The 18,865-nt window shown below is 46.5% G+C and overlaps 1 protein-coding gene across 2 annotated transcripts in view; it reads left to right on the plus strand.

Annotated features, from left to right (window-relative positions):
- The first annotated feature begins 5,882 nt into the window (after positions 1 to 5,882).
- Positions 5,883 to 18,865, plus strand: part of akt3a (v-akt murine thymoma viral oncogene homolog 3a) — a 45,869-nt gene continuing 32,886 nt past the window's right edge. For both annotated transcript variants that reach the window (XM_076158931.1, XM_076158921.1), the window contains exons 1-2: positions 5,883 to 5,982; positions 10,024 to 10,459. In XM_076158931.1, the coding sequence (XP_076015046.1) occupies positions 10,414 to 10,459 (46 nt within the window). In that variant the 5' untranslated portion in view covers positions 5,883 to 5,982; positions 10,024 to 10,413. The remainder of the gene's footprint in view (positions 5,983 to 10,023; positions 10,460 to 18,865) is intronic.

Raw genomic sequence — 18,865 nt, forward strand, 5'->3', positions numbered from 1 at the left:
TTTGGAGAGAGAGAGAGAGAGAGAGAGAGAGAGAGAGAGAGAGAGAGAGAGAGAGAGAATGTCACGTAAGGTAATGCCTTTGCATAATTTGTTATGCATTCAGTGGGCATGTGTGTGTGCAGGATCTTTGGAAGAACAAGAACAAGCAGGAACACATCTTGGTGATAATCTAGCTCGCTTTCTTTAGGGCATTTTTCAGTTTTTATTTATCTAAAATATTTTCAGTATACCCTTCAGAACATTTAACATAGGCACAGCACCACACACACTCGCTCCACACAAACACACAACAGGGTAATCTCCCCACTAAAGATGGTGTCATGTATGGAGCCTTTATTTGTGCATCAGATGGAGGAAAGATTGCTCACTGTACAAAATAAAAGCACAAATAAGACATCCTCCATATTAAACAGGAGAGTTTTCCGTTTCCCGGAAATGGAAATGTTCACCATCAAACAAGGACAGATAATTAGCTAGATGATCTGGTTGTGTAGGAGCAGATTTGTGTGTGTGTGTGAGTGTGTGTTTGTGCTATGGAAACCACAGAGGTGGCATCTGCCAGAGTGCTTTGCTGTGTTTGTGAGCTCCATGTGCGTGAACCTCCACAGGGCTTACAGAATGTCCATTTCCCCCATATGGTGAACTGTCACTGGGACGACACGAGCAGACCTCCCACGTGTGAGACCTCCAGCCGGCTTCCAGATTGACCAAGTAAACAACAACTGGACATGGGGTGATGTTGTATCTGTTTGTCTATTTTTGTAGGGGATTAAATCCCCGAAACATGTGATGGAAGACCAGATGACATCATTATCATTTACTTCTCCAGTGAATTGTGATGGTGAGTACAGCATGTTCATCTGAATCACATGTTCACCATAAAGCAGAGGGGCTTTAGAATTAAAGAGGTATTGATATTTTTTTTTTAACATTTATTTTGAAAAGAGGGAAATGACACTAGATGCTGCTTCTATTCTCTTCTCAACAGAAGCCTGTGTTGACACGTTTCCATTAAATACAGCACAAGATGCATTTGGGAAAAGTAAATTGCTGAGAATCAAACGTGCCCGCGTGACATTTCCTCCCCTGACAGATATCTTCCTCACATCTGTCTCCCTCTTTCCACAGACAGATGTTAGACAGCAGTTTATTCTGAGGAGGAGACGATTCCTCCTGCGTCTCCCCAAGGAGGTAGTAGCCTGGGGAAAAACACATTTACACATAAAGCGGTTGTGTGTCTGTGTGTACAAGGAAGAAACAAAGAAATGTGTTAGAGAAGAAGAAACAGAGACACAGACTAGAAATAGGAAGTGGCAGGATTGGAAACTGTGAGCCCTTGGGGACCATCAGAATCTTTGGAAGTAGGTGTGTGTGTGTGTGTGTGTGCATGAGTGTGTGTAGTGGTGGGTGTGGGTGCTGCTACTCTAGTTTACTCAATCTGTGTGTTTTTGATGTTGATCTCACCCAGTTGCTGGGAAGCCAAACACAGTCTGTGTGCCCAGATGCTGACAGATGTGCTGTGTACAATCTAACCTCTATAACTCACGTGTGCATATAGAGACACACACACACATTCATCAATGCATACACAGCAGAGACAGCTACACACTTCCTTCTTGGCTCCTGTTGGACATTCAAAACATTCCATGATATTCCCTACAACCAACGGCAGCCCCAGTGGTTAGATCCCTCTGCCCTGTTCCAGATGTTCTATAAATAACCTGAACACACAGATATTCCCTTGCCCAGATGTGTTTACTTCGTAGACTGGAATCTCAGAGAATCAGAGAAAAGACAAGACTAACAGCTGGGGCCCTCAAAACAGCCACAGCCTCATTAGTGTAGCGCTCCCTAGTGGCCCGGAGTGGTGCCTGCATTCATAATGCTCTACACAAGCTGTCTGGGTTTGGAGTGGAAGAACAAAGTGTCCAGTGATGATGATGAAGATGTTTGTGTCTGTGGTCATATGAGCAGAGATGAGTAATTTATTGTGACTCTTCCCGTCCAACAATGTGATGACTTATACAGCAGCTAGGTGACAACACAGTTCCAAATACTGCAGATGAAGAAAACAGGAAGCAATGTTGTTTAAAAAAGGAAGAAAGATCAGAGGAAGTGCTCGGGGACTAGACAGCTGCAAGGAATGGAAAGCAAAGCAAGATGCTGGCAAATGGTTGTTATATTTCCTCCAGCCATTGGAAAGAGCTTGTGTTTTCAATGTAAGAACATCTTATGATCTAGGTCTAAGACGTCAGTGCACTTTTGATCACATGTGTGCCAGAGTTCAGCCATATGTCAAGGTCAGATCTCAGCAATGGCAGCCCTCCTATGGAACAAACAGATCAAAGTTCTCCCTTCCCACTCTCTCTGTCATCAGTCTTCCCACTGCTTCATTGACTAGACCACTGAGCAGAATCTGTACTGATGGCACCCACTGGAACACCAGCATGCAGCTGGAAGAGCAGCAAGGGGGAAAGCAACTGTGTGTGTGTGTGTCTGCGTGTGTGTCTCTGAGAGGCACAGTGTGAGAGACAGAGACAGAGAATACATGTGCATGTTCATGTCACACAGTCCAGAGGCTGGAGATGTTTGTGTCAGTAAAGGTAGGATGGGGGTCTTCCTGCTCCAGCTGCCTCATGCAGGTAACATCTGTCTACAGACACAAGGAAAGACACACACACACACAATACACAAACCAACACACTATTCAATAAGGTACGCAAGGATTTATCCCAGGAAGATTAGAGGGAAAATAGCAGATAATACTACAAGCATCCACAATCTGCCTCAGATGTCTCCCCTCAGTCTGGCAGAATGTGTCCAGACACCACATAAACAAAGCTAAAGCTGGCCTGCAATCTGCAACCTCATTCTTACCGTCAGTGCCAACAGCTTATGACCATAGGAAGGGTCAGAACAAGCATCAGCCATTAAATCAAGAGCATCACTTTGGGGCTCAGCTTTCTCTTTATCACCATTGCGCAATACAATTCCCGCATTGCTGCAGCCGTTCCAGCCGGGCAGTGGTCAATCACATAATTGCTTTTACCCCCACTTGTAAATAATCCTGCCATCATATGTCATCAGATGTACTGGAAATTAAGGTTGCCGATTTAGCCATAGCAAACAGACATTCCCATCCATCCACTCTCTATACCCGCTCATCCTCTGCAGGGCTGCGGGGGGCTAGAGTCTATCTCCGTGCCCGTTGGGTGAGAGGCAGGGTACATCCTGCATACATACAGTATGTTGTGTATCACACTGTTCTCGCTTAGAGACTCAGAAACGTCACATTTACAACTACGGATGGTGCGACTTTATCTAAGGGCAACTTAGACTTAGACTTAGACTAGAGAGAGAAAGAGATGTGTTGGGGGGTTTAGCGTTGGGGGGGTTCAACCTATAGCACATGACAGAAGGTGTGTACAGGTGCATACATACGTTCACACTGCAAATGTGAACGTCAACATATGCACGGACGGGATGGCTCGTAAACAGTCTAGCAAAAACACACTAGGGCACATATGGACCAGAGAACAGACAAACACCTCCACACACGACAACACACATGCTCACCCCTAAAAGCGTTTGTTTGCATGCAATGTGAAGGTTGAACAGACTCTGGGCACTGATTAATGGGTTAAACATGAAAAAAGGCCTCGCTATGTTGCGTTTGGATTTTAACGAGTAAACAGATGGGTTGAATGGTTTTCAAAGAGATGTAAAGTTATCAGATGATGTAAACAGTTGAAAGATCCAAAGATGTTGAATGGTGATGAAATGTTTAGGCACATAAACGTTGTGTTACAGCCAGAGAGACGATGGCCTGAGCCGCTGAAGGCATGGTTAGGTATCATTTTAAGAGATTCAACATAACCGTGCTTCATTATCATATGTTTCATTGTGCAGGTGGAGCAGATTAATAAATACTTTTCTATACAGTAGCACTGAATCAAGGCAACATTAATCAACAATCTACAGTTGTGATAAAACTCACATGAATCCTGAAAGTGTAGCCACATGAAATTGAGTTTATAGGCTAGAGGCTGCCTGAAATATAAATAATTTTATCTTGTCATCTGGTACTCTACATTTCACACCTGAGTGCAAAATAGGTGACCCAGAACGGAGCAGAGCAGAGCAGAGCAGAGCAGAGCAGAGCCATGCCGGACCATACTGGCTCCCAAGCTGGGCCTGCTGTACAGCACACCTTCAACAACATGGCTGCAGCTGCTCTGTCCTCTCCTCTGTTGTGTGTGCATATATGCATGTGTGCCACTTTTTGTGTAGACGCATATCCTGCTCGTGGTCTGTCTGACCGCAGCTGTCCCTACCTCTATGAGTGTCTCCAGGGCAAGGCTGACCTCTCTCTCCTGGAGCCACATCAAAGAGACCAGGGATGGGCTGAAGGGGTACAGAGTGCCGAGCTGGCCGGCACGGCTGCTGCTTCCCTGGGCTTTGGGAGCTGGGAAGCTGGGACTGGAGTTATGTGAAATTAAGGTGTGGGGGGTTGAGGTGTGTGTGTGAGGTGGGACAGGAGGTGATGGGGGTTGAGAGCATGGAGGGTGTGGGGTATGTGGAGGGTACTGACAGGAGGCGGGGAAATAGGGATATTTATGTTATTATTATCACTGTGTCTGTGTGTGTGTGTGTGTGTGTGTGTGTGTGTGTGTGTGTGTGTGTGTGTGTGTGTGTTGCACATCATCTCACGCACAGAGAGCCAGGGTCCAGCTTGGTAAGTGTTATGAGGCACAGGGGCCCACTTGCATGGGGGTCCCGATGGAAAAGCCGAATGAATGGGCACACACACGTAGCAGATAAACAAAATAACAGGAACACATTACAATGGTGTGCAATTTAATACAATATTACTGTAATAAATGTCCTTACTTTTGGCAAGATTGTGGCAAATCTATCAAACTTTTAAGAGAAAATGTTATAATCCATGGGCAAATTACTATACTGCACTAAATTATAAGGCTTTCATCTTTTTTGGCTGATGTGACTCTTTATGTCTCTTTACGCACACACTCTCATGCACAAACACAAACACAAACACACACACAGAGAGAGAGAGAAGCACAACATGCCTGAGATTCACAGACATACACCATGTGGTGCACTTGTGTGTGACATCACGCACTGATAAGCAAAATACACCTAGAGGATCTCACCTTAACATGTTGTTCTACAGCGGCTCTGCCTGAGTGGACAAATTCACTCTGCCACTGCAAAGACTGTTTGACATAATAATGTCTCCAGGGTGCATTATGGATATATAAAGCCACTGTTTATTTTATTTTTTTACACTTTGAAGTGAGGACAATAAAAATGTATACATACTTTTGAAAGTACAGTATATTAGGTATTTTTTGTACATGATCTTCCATTTGTTTTGTCAAATATAAGACCTAAGAATACATCAAATGCATACAGTGTTCAAAGGACTGGACAATTAGTCTTCTGAGATAAAATTAAAGTATTCCATCCATACATCCATTTTTCAACCATCCCTTATCTCCGTCCACTTATCCTATGCAGGACCCTGTGGGGGTTGGAGTCGACCCCAGCATTCAGTGCCCTGGACAAGTCACCAGTCTATCACCAGGCTGACATACAGACTCAGACAACAATCAAACTTCAAATAAAAAGGCCCCAGACACTGATTTTCATCAAGTAAATACTGGGGGATTCATGTGTGCTGAGCAGGCAAGGCATTATTAAACTAAAAACAAAAATAAGTGATGAATCCGAGAGGTAATTGGAGAATCCATCTTCAATGAATCAGTCTCTCAATGCATTGAACTAACCAGATGAAGCTCTCGTTGATAAAAGCCTGCACACCGGAGTCTCGCGATATTTGGCTTATTAGCCGGCAGACAAACGGGATGATGGCACGGGCTGATGAGAGAGCCTTGTAGCGGAGAAGAAACACACACCACTGAAACCTTTCAACCATAAACCAGAGGACGAGCCGAGACGGTAGGTTTAATGTGTGTGTGACGGTTCGTTTTGTGAGTGCGTGTGTGGTTCCGTGAGAGAGAAAGAAGTTGTTTCGGCGGGTGACGTCACGAGGTTTCCTGAAAGTCAAAACAACCGTTCTCCGCGCTAATCACGGTACATTTCGCAGCTTCCGGCTCGCTCCTCACCGACTCTGTAAACCCGTTAGATGTGGCGTTAAACGTGTATCTCTGCCACCGTTCTGTGGGTGTCCAGACGAGGCTGGCCGATTCTGGACGGTTTAGCTTAGCTTCGGCGTTTCCCCTCGCAGTTCGCCCCTCATCTTATTCACCCAGAGCGGAGAAGAATGACACGGGGATCCCGCCGCACCTGCCGCTACAGGTAAACACCGGGGTTAGCTTCATGTTGGCCCAGCGAACAGTCGGAATGACGCTAATGCTAATGTAACGTAATGTAATGTTCTGTGGTGTGAAACCAAGATGGGCGGTCCCGTGTTTGATGCGACCCGTGGGGAATGATGCTCGGAGCTTCTGCCTGTTTCTTTCTTTCTATTTGTTATATTTTCCTTGCTTAACGTTAGTTTTTAATAACTCGTCAAAGTCTATTTTCTGTGTGTGTCAGTCGTGACAAATGTCCAACCCTGTTCTGCTATGCTGCATGCAACATGCGTCAGTCTGACAGCCAGGGAGCACCGTGACGTAAGATGATGCAGTGCTGGCAACTGTGTGTTTGGTCCTAGTCAGCAGCTAGAATGTGCTCTGACAAACCGCATTCACACGGCCTAGTTTAGGAAATGACTCACGGTTTGTTTTGATGATGCAGCTATCTGTAGTCATCCATGCTGAAAGAAGTGATGACGGTGAACAACAGGTCATCATCCTCATCGTTGTTGTTGTTGTTGTTGTTGTTGTTATCATCATCATCATTGTCAACAAACTTCATTTAGTCTTATAAGGCCATGGTAGTGGTTCTGTATTATACAATGACTAACACGATAAGGGAATCAATACAGATGCAATGTAACTGCAGCACACCACAATAGAGTTCCAGTAAATAAAAACAGCTTCAAAGAGTCTGGGCAGTTTTGCGTGGAAAGACGGTCAGACTCCATATAGACACCAGAAAGAGTTACTCAATCCAGAGATGAAAAAGCAGTCTCATTTAAAACTAGGCACTCAGAATGCGCATACCTCCACCAAGGCAGAATAGTCCTCCAATCATGACGTGATGAATTTGAACAGTTTCTTGATCCAGGTCAGGTGCACGTGTCCACAGTGTTTGGTTACAGCAGAGGTTCATCCATGAGGAGGGTTCGCTATCGTTTTGATTTGATCCATTCTGATTGGATCGGATCATTTCAGTGCTAAAAGAATTGAGGAAATATTTTGGGGGGGAAAACACCGGTGCAATTCAGAACTAGTCCTCAACACCCGGCCCTATTCATGAGATGAATGAGTCAGGTCCACTTAGATTTGGTTGCCAATTACAGCAAAATGCAAGGAATATCAAAAACCAAAGATTACCTTGGTCCGGCTGGTTTTGGATATTCTGCATGGGACATTTTGTCACAACTGACACAACATTGTTGGGGGAGATGCAACAGGAGAAGATAAAAAATGGTTGGGCACCAAAGGGCACCTTACTACATTTTCCCACCAATGGGTGTGGCCTATATGGGTGGCTTAGATGGAACCAAGGAATCCAGGGAAAGAGTTTTGATTCTTTCACTAACTGTTCAAAAGTTAGTGACCAGAGTTCAATTCCAGGTCCTTAGTTTGTTCCTTGTGCTTGGAGCACAGAAAGCCCAAGCCGTTCTCTCAGTTGCAGTGAGTAAAAAATGGAACGTAATGTTAGAGGACATTAACCGGCACAGTTGGTGCTCCATGTAAGAAGTGAAGTTGAAGCTTTAACTTTTATATAAATAAATAAATAAGATAAAAGATGTCCAGGTCTTTCTGCTGGAGACGAGCAGCTTTAGCATGCGGGACACAGTTGTGCAGTTGTGTTAAACAGTGGCTTACATCTTTCCATTCAGATGCAACACATAAGTGAAGTGAAGGAGTTAATGTACAGGTTTAAACCATATAGAGGTCAGTGCAGGAAATGATCTTTCCCTGACAGAGACTGACTGGTAAAGCCTGAGAGCCTCCATTGACCCCAATTATGGAGGAAAAGGAAATCCCATAGTTTTAAGTCGCTGCCATGTGATGAAGGGAGAAGAAGGATGAGCTGAGGTTTGCTGGGACATGGTGAACAGGATTCCCATCTTTATTGAAACAAAGCTCATTTAATACTGATCAGTGTGTAAGAATAGTATCGCTCAGTGTTGTGGTGATGATGAAGAGTAAATTCTTCAACCAGTCTCCATGTCTGTCCTGTTGACATCTCTCACTCTTCTTCCACTTTCCCTTTGCATTCTTTCCTTTGTTCTTCATCTCAGTCTTTCCCCTGTTCCTGCTTTCAGAATGAAATATCATGGAATTAATGTTGTCTGGCGGGTCCTTTCCCTGGCATAGTTGGTTCGCCATGGCAGTGGATGTCTCCATAGCAACAGCTGCCCTGCGACAAGGAAGGGGTTGCCACTGTCTGGACAGTCTGCAGCCCTCTTTCTTCTCTTCTCTTCTCTTCTCTTCTCTTCTCTTCTCTTCTCTTCTCTTCTCTTCTCTTCTCTTCTCTTCTCTTCTCTCCTCTCCTCACTAATAGATGTTGACAGAGTCTAGGGGCTGTGAGTTGTCCCTTATGTCCCTGATGTCACTCAGGGCTATGCTCATCTGGATTAAGGTTGATGTTGAGTGAAGGTTCATTGAATTACCATGCAGCATTCAATCCTAATCCAGCATTGTCTCGCTCTTTCAATAGTAATACTCCAGCAGTATGCATCTATCCATATGGATTGATCTGTATTATATTTATAGATCTCCCTCTTTTCCCATCAGAAAGGTAAACCTGATGAGCAGCTCTGTACCTTCCTGCTGAAGAGGACTTAGATATGTCTGACAGATGATTCAGTGGTTCCCTCATGTTGTCAGGGTCTTTCTGCATGTGTGTGTTCATATCTCAGCCTGGTAACTAAGCTGTGCCTGAGTAAAACACTAAGAACAGCTCTGCATCATCTACCAGGGTGTGTTTGTGGGCCAGAGTAAATGTGTGTGTGTGTCTGTTCCAGCCGCCGTTATGACGCTGCAGTCCCTCCAAGTGTCAGCAGCGGTGCAGACAGTCGCTGATCTGAATACTGATTTCCCAATATACGGCCACGACTGCTAGCTTAGCCGTCGTAGCACCGATCCATTCAAACTGAGCAGCGTAGCGTCGCTGGCCGTTGTGTAATACAGTGTAGTAGGGTGCATCTGAGGTGAACGCAGCAGCTATGCAGAGAGGGAGAGGGGAGGGGGAGACGGCAGCGCAGGGAGGGAGGGAGGGAGGGAGACGGCGGAGAGGTGCAGAGATTTGGGCAGAGAGAAAGCGAGGGAGGGATAGAGAGAGAGAGAGAGTGTGTGAGCATCCCTAACTGCTGCTGTTGCTATTTTTAGCCAAGCCCTACTCCACAGTCCTGAGATGCTCTCCCACCTCCCACATACAGGCAGACACATCAGACTACACCCACACACACATGCACACACATGTGGAGAGAATGATCTGACATGCAGAAATCCAGAGAGGACAAAGTGACACAGAGGTGTGTGTGTGTGTGTGTGTGTGTGTGTGTGTGTGTGTGTGTGTGTGTGTGTGTGTGTGTGTGTGTGTGTGTGTGTGTGTGTGTGTGTGTGTGTGTGTGTGTGTGTGTGTGTGTGTGTGTGTGTGTGTGTGTGTGTGTGTGTGTGTGTGTGTGTGTGTGTGTGTGTGTGTGTGTGCTGAGGGAACAAAGATGAGCTGGTAAAGAATGAATGATATGTCACGCTTAGAGATATACATTTAGCAATCAAGTCACAGTAAGTAGTTGTTTGTCTTGTCAGATTGTCTGAAAGGTGCTTTGGGGGGAGGAGGGGGAGGAGGGGGAGAGAGAGGAGGTGAAAAAATAAATCCATGCCTTCTTTTTTTTTTTCTCCTTTCACTTCCTTCCAGGCTGAGTCACTGCCGGTGAGGAGGAAGGTCTGGAAAGAGAACGAGAGAAGAGGAGGAGTAAGGGGAAAAGAAGAAGAAGAAGGGAGGGAGGGAGGCTGGGAGGGAGATAAGCCACAACAGGAAGCACAACGACACGCACGCACACATACACACTGTGCGTGTGCGTCTGAGAGAGAGAGAGAGACTGTGCAAGTGAACGAGAGGGAGAACGGGGGAAGGAAGGGAGGGAGAGTGACGCGGAGGCTGGGAGAGCCGACCCCCCCCCCCCCTCCTCCTCTCCCTCTCTTTCTGTCCTCTCCTCCACTCCTCCCCTCCTTCCTCTCTCTCTCCCTCTCTCTCTCTCTCTGTGGAGCAGGCGTGTAGCGGCATCAGACTCGGCGTGAAGGAACCATGAGCGATGTCACCATCGTTAGAGAGGGATGGCTTCAGAAACGGGGTAAGTACTCACCTCTCCTCCTCTGCTCTCCTCCTCCTTTGGCTCGCTCCGCTCTCTCCTCCTTCCCTGTCTCCTCACTAGACTAAGGGCCTGGTCGTGTCTCTCCACATGTGCCGGTGGGAGGTGAGTGTTTGCGAATGAGTGCGCGTGTGTGTGTGTGAGAGAGATCACATGGATGTCTGATTCTCCAGTCTGCGAGTGGCCGTGTGTGTGTGTGTCTCTTTAAGCTAGTCTGGCTGTTTTTTTTTGTGGAGCCTGTATGTGCTTCAGTCATGTTGTCTGAAAAGTGTGTGTAGGTATGTGCATGTTTGTGCATACACACGTGCATCTTTGTGTGTGCGTGCGTGTGCAGCAGCTAGCAGCATCAGTCAGACTCACGGTTGCTATGGTGGGACACAGTGTACTGAAGTCAGGCCGGGTTACTTTACACGCCTGTGAGAGGATGAAGCTGTGTGTTTAGCCTCTGAGCTGCTGCTGCTGCTGCATGGTGTGTGTAGAGGAGAACACTCTGAATGGTGAAAGTCATATGACACGAGGTCAAGGGGATGAAGGGGGGGGGGGGCACACACACTGCCAAAACATCCTGTTTACAGCTTTCAAGAATGGACAAAGCAAGAGTGATGAATGCAAATGTGTGTGTGTGTCATGTTGGTGGCCCCGTGTTCAGTGAAGTGGGTCTGCTGCTGCAACAGGTGAGCTCCTCTCTCCTCACAGCTGGAGCCCCGAGGAGAAGGAGGAACTAAGCAAGCAGAGAGGCTGTCACATCGGTACAGGCTGGGCTCTGTGGCCCTGACGCTCTGTGGCCTTGTCGCTCTGTGGCCCTGTCGCTCTGTCGCTCTGTGGCTCTGTGCTCAGGTGACTGCAGCAGCGCTCTGGAACCTTGGTTGCTCTTTACCTCGCAGGACATGGAGTGGAACATTTGCCCCTGAATCATAATGTCAAGTGGTTTTTGGCTGCTAAGGCTGATTAATCTAGACATAAATGTATGCATGTGTGTGTCTGTGTGTCTGTGTGCGTGTCTGTGCGTGTCTGTGCGTGTCTGTGTGTGTGGTTGTTTTTGACAGCCTCTCAGGCAGAACAAGGGGGATTTCCAGGCTTTTAAGCCAATGAGCATCATCCCACTGACTGTGTGATGGTGTCTAGGAATGTGTAACACAAACTATAACAGGAAGTCACATGGGTGCATGAGAGACAAGGGGATTGTGGGTAATGTAGGCCCACTGTGGCACAACAGGAGGAGATGCCGGACCTCTCCTCCTCTGCTGTACTACTTGAAGTAATACATACATCACACACACACACACACACATACATGCATACACACACACACACACACACACACACTGGTACATACTGCTGAACTGGAGGGATGGGTGACTTTGTTTATGCACGTGCCTTCATGGCAGTGTGATCCTCAGACAGCAGACTGTGCATATTAAGAAGAACACCTCGCCCCCAGTCACGACGCAGTGCTACCAGTGTGTGTGTCTGTCTGTGAGGGGGGGGGCAGAGGGAGAGAGAGTGTGTGTGTGTGGGGAGGGAGGGAGGGAGGGGGTGTTTGGGGGAGTGTTTGTTTGTGTCAGGAATGTGAATGTTTGTCTGCATCATATGCTAAATCTTTGTCTGTGTGTGTGTGTGTGTGTGTGTGTGTGTGTGTGTTTGGAGGATAACGGGGTCGGGGTGCTGACTCACTGTCCAGGTCGTGATACAGCAAAGACTGCAGTATAAGTCATCAGACAGCTTTGACTGAAAGAGACAGGGAGGTAGTGACATGCTGACATGCAGGAGGATAGTGATAGTATGCTGACCCCATGGCCACGCCCCCTGGCTCTGACCTCCTGACCTTACAGAGGAAACAACCTCGCATCTATTTGTGTTTTGAAAGCGTAGCACTACAACTTCACATGAGTGGAAGGAGAATAGAGACTGGAGAGATGGAAGGTGAGGCGAGTAAAGAAAGGAGAGGGAGAGAGAGAGAGAGAGAGAGAGAGAGAGAGAGAGTAACAGGCCTCTTTGTATGAAAGAAATCCTCTCTCATTCATAGTTTGAGGTATGGGGATACCTTTATGCTGAGGCTCTCTCATGGGGACGCTCGCCTCTCTGCATGTTTTATGAAGGAATGCTGTGTGTGTGAGGAGTTCTTTGACGAGCCGCGCACCATTACAATAACGGGCCAAACATGACAGATGTGTAGAGGAGAATCCTGTTTACACACACACACACACACACACTCTGGACTGAGTGATCAACTTGCACAAGCCAATATGCAGTGATCACTGGCACCCGTGTGTGTTTGTGTTGGGAGTACAGTGTGTGCATTGTCTTCACACCCTCTCCATTAGCTTTTTCATGAATGTCTAACAGCAGCACTTCCAGGAGAGAGTGTTTAGAGAGGAGATGTTTGACTGAATGGAAGGAAAGGAAGGAAGGAAGGAAGGAAGTTGGGTATTCCTCTCATTTTGGCTTCTAATGGAGCCAGTAATGTGAAAGCTGTCTCTTCTTTAAATGATCAACACCATCCCCATCACCGCCAAAATGGACCGGTCTCCTTCCTGTGTCCAACCTGCTCAACCAGTTTCATGAGAACTGGGCCAAGTAGTCCTGCTGACTAACAAACCAACGTGGTCACAGACCTGTTCCATTATCAGTGTGGGCGTAACCATGGCTGTGATGACCAGAGGGCTGTCTCTTTAAAGACAGGTGGAGGAAGACTTAAAGCTAACTACTGTTGGACAGCAGTTTATCTGTGGAAGATGAAGGCTTGAGTGATTTACAGGTAGATCAGGTGATCCAGGTGAGACAGTGAAACATGTGGGGCTGCTGTTTCCACACAGAATGAATGTCTTCCTACAATAACAAACTCAGAATAAGTGAACTCTGGCTGGTTTCCGTCCCAGGCAGGAGTTTACCTTCTGTCAGCCTGTGTGAGGATACAGAGGTCACAGTTAGCCACTGTAGCCGCGGATACTGTTACCTCCACCGGCATCAGCCCACACAGCAGTCAGCACAACAGATGGCCCAGGAGGGAGGAGAGGAGGAGAAGGACTGAAGGAGAGAGACGGGAAAATCACCATCATCTTTTCTCTGACACGTCCCAGCCCTCGAGTGTTCTCCTGTGAGGCTGCTAATCACAGCTAGATACCATCAGATCACAATCACTCACTCGCTTTAGGAATACACAAATATCAATGTAACTTTGTCTCACAGAGGTTAAAGCAAAGCGCTCACAGGTTGGTTGAAGACAGGTGGAGGATGTTCTGCACGTGCGGTGGTCCTGCATGTGTTTGATAGGTCGGCTGAGGTCATTCCACTCAGTCATCTTCTAAATGTGTGCTTGGCTTGCTTCTATGTATTCAGGCTGCATTAGTGATGGCAGCTTTGATTGAAGGTTGGGTCTAGATTGAAGGCTCAGAATGCAAACACATTCATAGGAGTAAGATCAAAGAAGGCATAGATTGAAGGCTTAGAAAGCGGAGGAATTACATGGCAGCTTGTTGCTAAGTAATGTTTTGTGAGGACGAACATCTTTCACTGCAGTCATAGTCTTTGGGCTCATTAGTATATTTGATTGATTATGGGTCTCATTCATTTAGGTGTTTGTTGCAAATAACTTGAACCACTCCTTCCTTAAAGTCAAACCTCTCTCGGTAGGTTGAGCAGGACTGAAGCCTCTGCTCCACGTTTCCCTCTCTTTCTCCTCCGGTGGCCATCATTACTTTCTATCTGACCTGATATCAGGTTACCATGCCATGTTCCACACAGTGACTGAATGGTTTCCCTGCATGTCTGTGCTGCTCCCCTCCTCATCCTTACAGCACACACACACACACACACACACACACACACACACTTCACATCCAGATCAGGCACAATCCCCATCACAATACGGCTCTGGCAGCTTCCACATCCATTCAGTGTGGAGTGTGTCAGGAAATGGCTCCATTAGATAGTCAATATCTGCCCCGTGTAAATCCATTGTTCCCGTGTCCTGACGTGACCCCTGATGCCTTCTGACACGGTCAAACGATGAACACTGTGCAGACCTTAGACATGGCCTCATTCCATTCAGCCGGGCCTCTGTCCACACCGCCGACTACAGCTTCATCTATTTGAGGACTGTAATGTTTTATACTGTAGGCAGTAACTAGGGCTCTGAGGGTTCGCTGGGTGCAGTGCAGTGAGGCAGCCATCTTGGCTCAGTGAGTTCAGTGGGTTCACTGTTGCTGGAGGCTGGCTGGCTGGCTGGATCAGGTGGCAGTGCCAGAGCTCTGATATCAATCACCAGCCGCTGCCGCTGCCGCTGTCTGCTGTGTCGCCGCTCTCCTCTCCTCTCCTCTCTTTTACATACCTCCTCCTCCTCCTCCTCTCCTCTTCTTGCGCTCCATCTGCAGCAGAGCCTGTCAACATAGTTCACTCCTCTTTTTGTCATTCATGCACTCTTTCTTCCTCCGTCTATCCCTGTATCACTTTCCGTCTCCCTGTCCTCCTCTCTCTCACATGTGTATACAGGGCAGTAGCAGACTGGCTGACAGTACAGGCTTTGTTATGAATGGCATCCTCTTGCACGTCCGGAGGAAGTGTATGCTCCAGTGTGGCTTTACAAACTGTCTCCATTGTCCTAAGAATGACTCACTCTACACTGCAGAGAATGGCAGCCAGCCAGACAGTCAGACAGACAGACCAACAGTACAAACAGACAGGACTCGTTTTTAGAGTTTACAGACAAACAACACAGGCAAGACAGGCGGAGAGATGGTATGTGACAGTTACAGCCGGCGGTAGGAGACGGGCAGATATCTTGCCAGCAGAGAAGAGAGTGGGAACAAGCAGGTACACGGCCCGAAGAGACAGATGTGTAACAAGAGGAGACGGGCAGCAGAGAGAGAGACAGTCACCTTTGTTTCCTGTATGAACGGGATGTTTTTGTTTTGTGAAGTTACCGAGTTGAAAATTGAGGTAATAACCTTGAAATGAAAATCAAGTGGAAATGAAAGCTGCACTCGGCGACACTTTCATGTAAAAATACACCTGTCTCATCTCCCCACATCACATATCCAGCCTGTAGCAGAAGAACATCCTGTCCCCTTACAGCGAGCTTTATCCCCTTTGTACAAATGAAATGATTTATTAAGTGTTATTTATATTTCTGACCAGGAAACCTGCTCCACATACAAGAGGGGGAGGGGGCGGGACGTATGGGCATAAGACAGAAGTGAACAGCGGTCATGTATTGATCCTATCAGAGAAACCTAGATTCTCCAGCCTCCTTTAACTTATTGGATACTGATAACTTTACTTCATTTTGCATCTAGAGTCCGTTGACATCATCAGTCATTTGCACATAAGTATATTGAAGACTCTTCTTTGATCCTGCCGTCAGTTAGAGTTGTGCACTTCAAAGGCTTAAACTAATTGTTGAGGTTGTAAAGCTCTCGTGACAGAAAAGTCACCAAACAGGAATGATCAGGGTTTAGGAGTCAGAGTTTGCTGTCCTCTGAAGGAAGATCAGGGACATAAACAGTATGATCCAAGCTAAATGGCCTGAAACCGTATAATTGCAAGCTCAGTAATTCAGAAGGCTGATGTGCTAGGATGGAGAGGAATCTGTGTAAAGGCCACATAGCTGCATGGGTGGATGGATGGATGAAAGAAAGGAGTACTGTAGAGAGAGGCAGAGTGAGGCAGAGGCTTGGATACATGAATGAATGAGTGTATCAGTGAATGGAGTGCTGATCACTGCAGAGTAGAAACTTGGATAGAACATGAGAGGAGGGAGGAAGGAAGGACAGAGAGGCTGTGCAATGAGATTAGAATCATCAAGCTGCTGACCTCAAACATCTGATCACAGTGGATGAATGCATGGGCGCAGTTCATCACAAATTCATGTCAATTGCTAATACCAGGTCCAATCCTGTGTTCTGTATGTGTGCAACTCCATTGAGTAACGTAAACATAAACACACTCGTTCCCATAACTAAGTGTTTGTGTTTGTCATTGCCATTCAGTCAAATCTTTTGCCAACCAAGAGAATTGAAGCACAGGACCTTCTTGCCGTCTGGGTCATTAGTTGATATCACTTCCCCTTAGCCACAAGCAACTATTGGAGGTTTCTGTTGTAACCCAGGGCAATCTGAGTCTGAGCTGGGGGCCGATTCTATGTTTAAATGTGCTAGACACACAGATTAGACTAAAGAGGAAGTGCAAGGTGTGACATCTTGAGGTATTGTTGACTGTTTCTAGTAGGCTTTGGGCTGATTAGAGGAGGCAGGTTAGAGTGGGGGTTGGCTCGACTGACGTAAAGCAACAGATTAGTGTCAGTGCTAACAGTGGAAGGGCCAGATTGACTAAACGTTACGCAAATTGCTGCACCGCCGCACGTTTCTGACACAAGGGGAGCCGACTGTTCAGGCACGGTTGGATCTTTACACATCTGGCATGTGGGAGAATTGAGTTTTTTTGAATTGAGTGATGTGAGGGCTTTGGTTTGCTGATTAGGATGAAAATGAAACTGTTGACAGGATGTCAGGTTTTCTCTGGTTGCCTACTGTTTCTCAGGTTACAGTCAATTTCAGATTGGGTTCAAATTCAAAACATTCTGATAGGTTTTGGGTTGCATTTGATTCGGACAACGGTCTTTGGTTGCAGGTTGGGGTTGGTTGGTTTAAACCTTCAGGCCCGATTCAAGCTTTGCTTCAGATTTTCTTTGGATGTGTGGTTGTAGACGACAAGAGCGTCCAAATAACTGTCTCCTTCTTCCCCTGATGAATAGTTTCACTTATTAAATCCTGTATTGGAACATAAAGATGTTTATGAGTGAAACTATGCTTATATACATCACTGCCGTCTTACATTATGAGCTATTGCCCTAGACAGCTGGCATGTGTGTTTTTCTTGGCAAACAAGAGGAATTTCATTTATTGTCCCCAGTATTGAGGCTGAGGAGAGGGTATCTATAGTACGTTCTTAATCTTAGTCCATGTTTGCTCAGGAATGTATCGGTCTTGTCCTGGTGTAGCGTGACGTGCTACGAGCTTTAATTACAACTTCAATGAATTGTGTCATCTTAGCCGTTCTTTATCAATGTGTGGTACTGGGAAAGGAAGGAGGGAAAGTTTCGCCCGCTCAAATTTTACAATTCCAGACTATTTGCTCGATTCAGATTTGGCAACAGAAGTAGGCCGTGTCAGTTGGAACGCTTAAGTCCAGAGATCTGCTGGAAGAGTGGAGCGTATGCAGAGTTGAGCTGTGCGGGCATGTAGCTCGGCTTCTGGTTGGCATGTTTAGATTATTAAAACATCCTGGGTCAGTCCACGCCTCTGAGGTTGCCAGGCTTGTGTGAGTGAGGTTTTCCAATGGATCCAGTCCCTCAGCACCTGCCCTTCATCCAGGCACTGACATGTGCGGTATGAATTGATAAACAAAGAAAACAACATTCAAATACACATTGGGACATTGTGTGAGCATATCCATGAATGGTATGATTACTTTAAAGTAAATCTGTTGCTTGATTGTCCCAAACAACAACAACAGAAAGCCTGCATTAGGTGGCAGAAATCAGGCATGGATTGATCAGAATATATGATTATAAAGCTTCTCCAGTTATGTTTCCTCAGCTGCTGGTCTCTGGTCCCAGATGTGCACACGCACACACGCACACGCGCACACACACACACACAGACACACACAGCTGCCTGTTCTGTGTCTGTGAATGAGCAGCATGAAGCAATGTGATCAATTTCCACTTTGAGACAGAAATCCCTCTGTGATCTTGTAAACATGCGGTGTCGCTGTGTTCTGCAGGATCAGCAGTGACACATCAGGACGTTTGGCCTTTGGCTTGGATTGTAAATATATCCAAGATATAAGTGAAGAAACCAACACTGCACTCAGGGTGCAGTGATGGTGTTGTTGCATTAGTGTGTGTGTGTGTGTGTTATTTTGCCATCAAACATCATCTTCAGGCAGTAAGAAAGTTTTTCCAGCTCGTGTGGGGCAGTGAGGCTGTGATTACTACAGCTCCCTACTGGAGCATGAGGAAGGAAAATGGTGGAAATCTGCATACACTCCTCTGCTTAGAGGAGTGTGAACCTCTGCCCTGTGTGTGTGTGTGTGTGTGTGTGTAACTCACCTCAGAGAGCTGCGTCATAATCAGGTAAGGCTGGGGTTGTGTAGTACGTCTCATTCCCCTCCTTCACCACACCAACACTCCTGACCGCCCAATCTGCCATAAAGGGAAGGATTTTGGGCACAGGGAGAGTTTGTTTCTCTGTTATTCAGTTGTTTCAGAGCAATAGCAACATATTGTGTTGATATATGATCCTATCTGAGGTTTTGACAGTAGTTAAACTTTTGGGGAGAAAAGTGAGGGCAAATTGGAACAAAAATTAACAAGTGTGTGTGTGTGTG

Source organism: Genypterus blacodes, unplaced genomic scaffold (genome assembly GCF_046128005.1).
Source record: "Genypterus blacodes isolate CSIRO-AG114 ecotype Tasmania unplaced genomic scaffold, CSIRO-AGI_Gbla_v1 ptg000010l_1, whole genome shotgun sequence".
Classification (NCBI taxonomy): domain Eukaryota; kingdom Metazoa; phylum Chordata; class Actinopteri; order Ophidiiformes; family Ophidiidae; genus Genypterus; species Genypterus blacodes.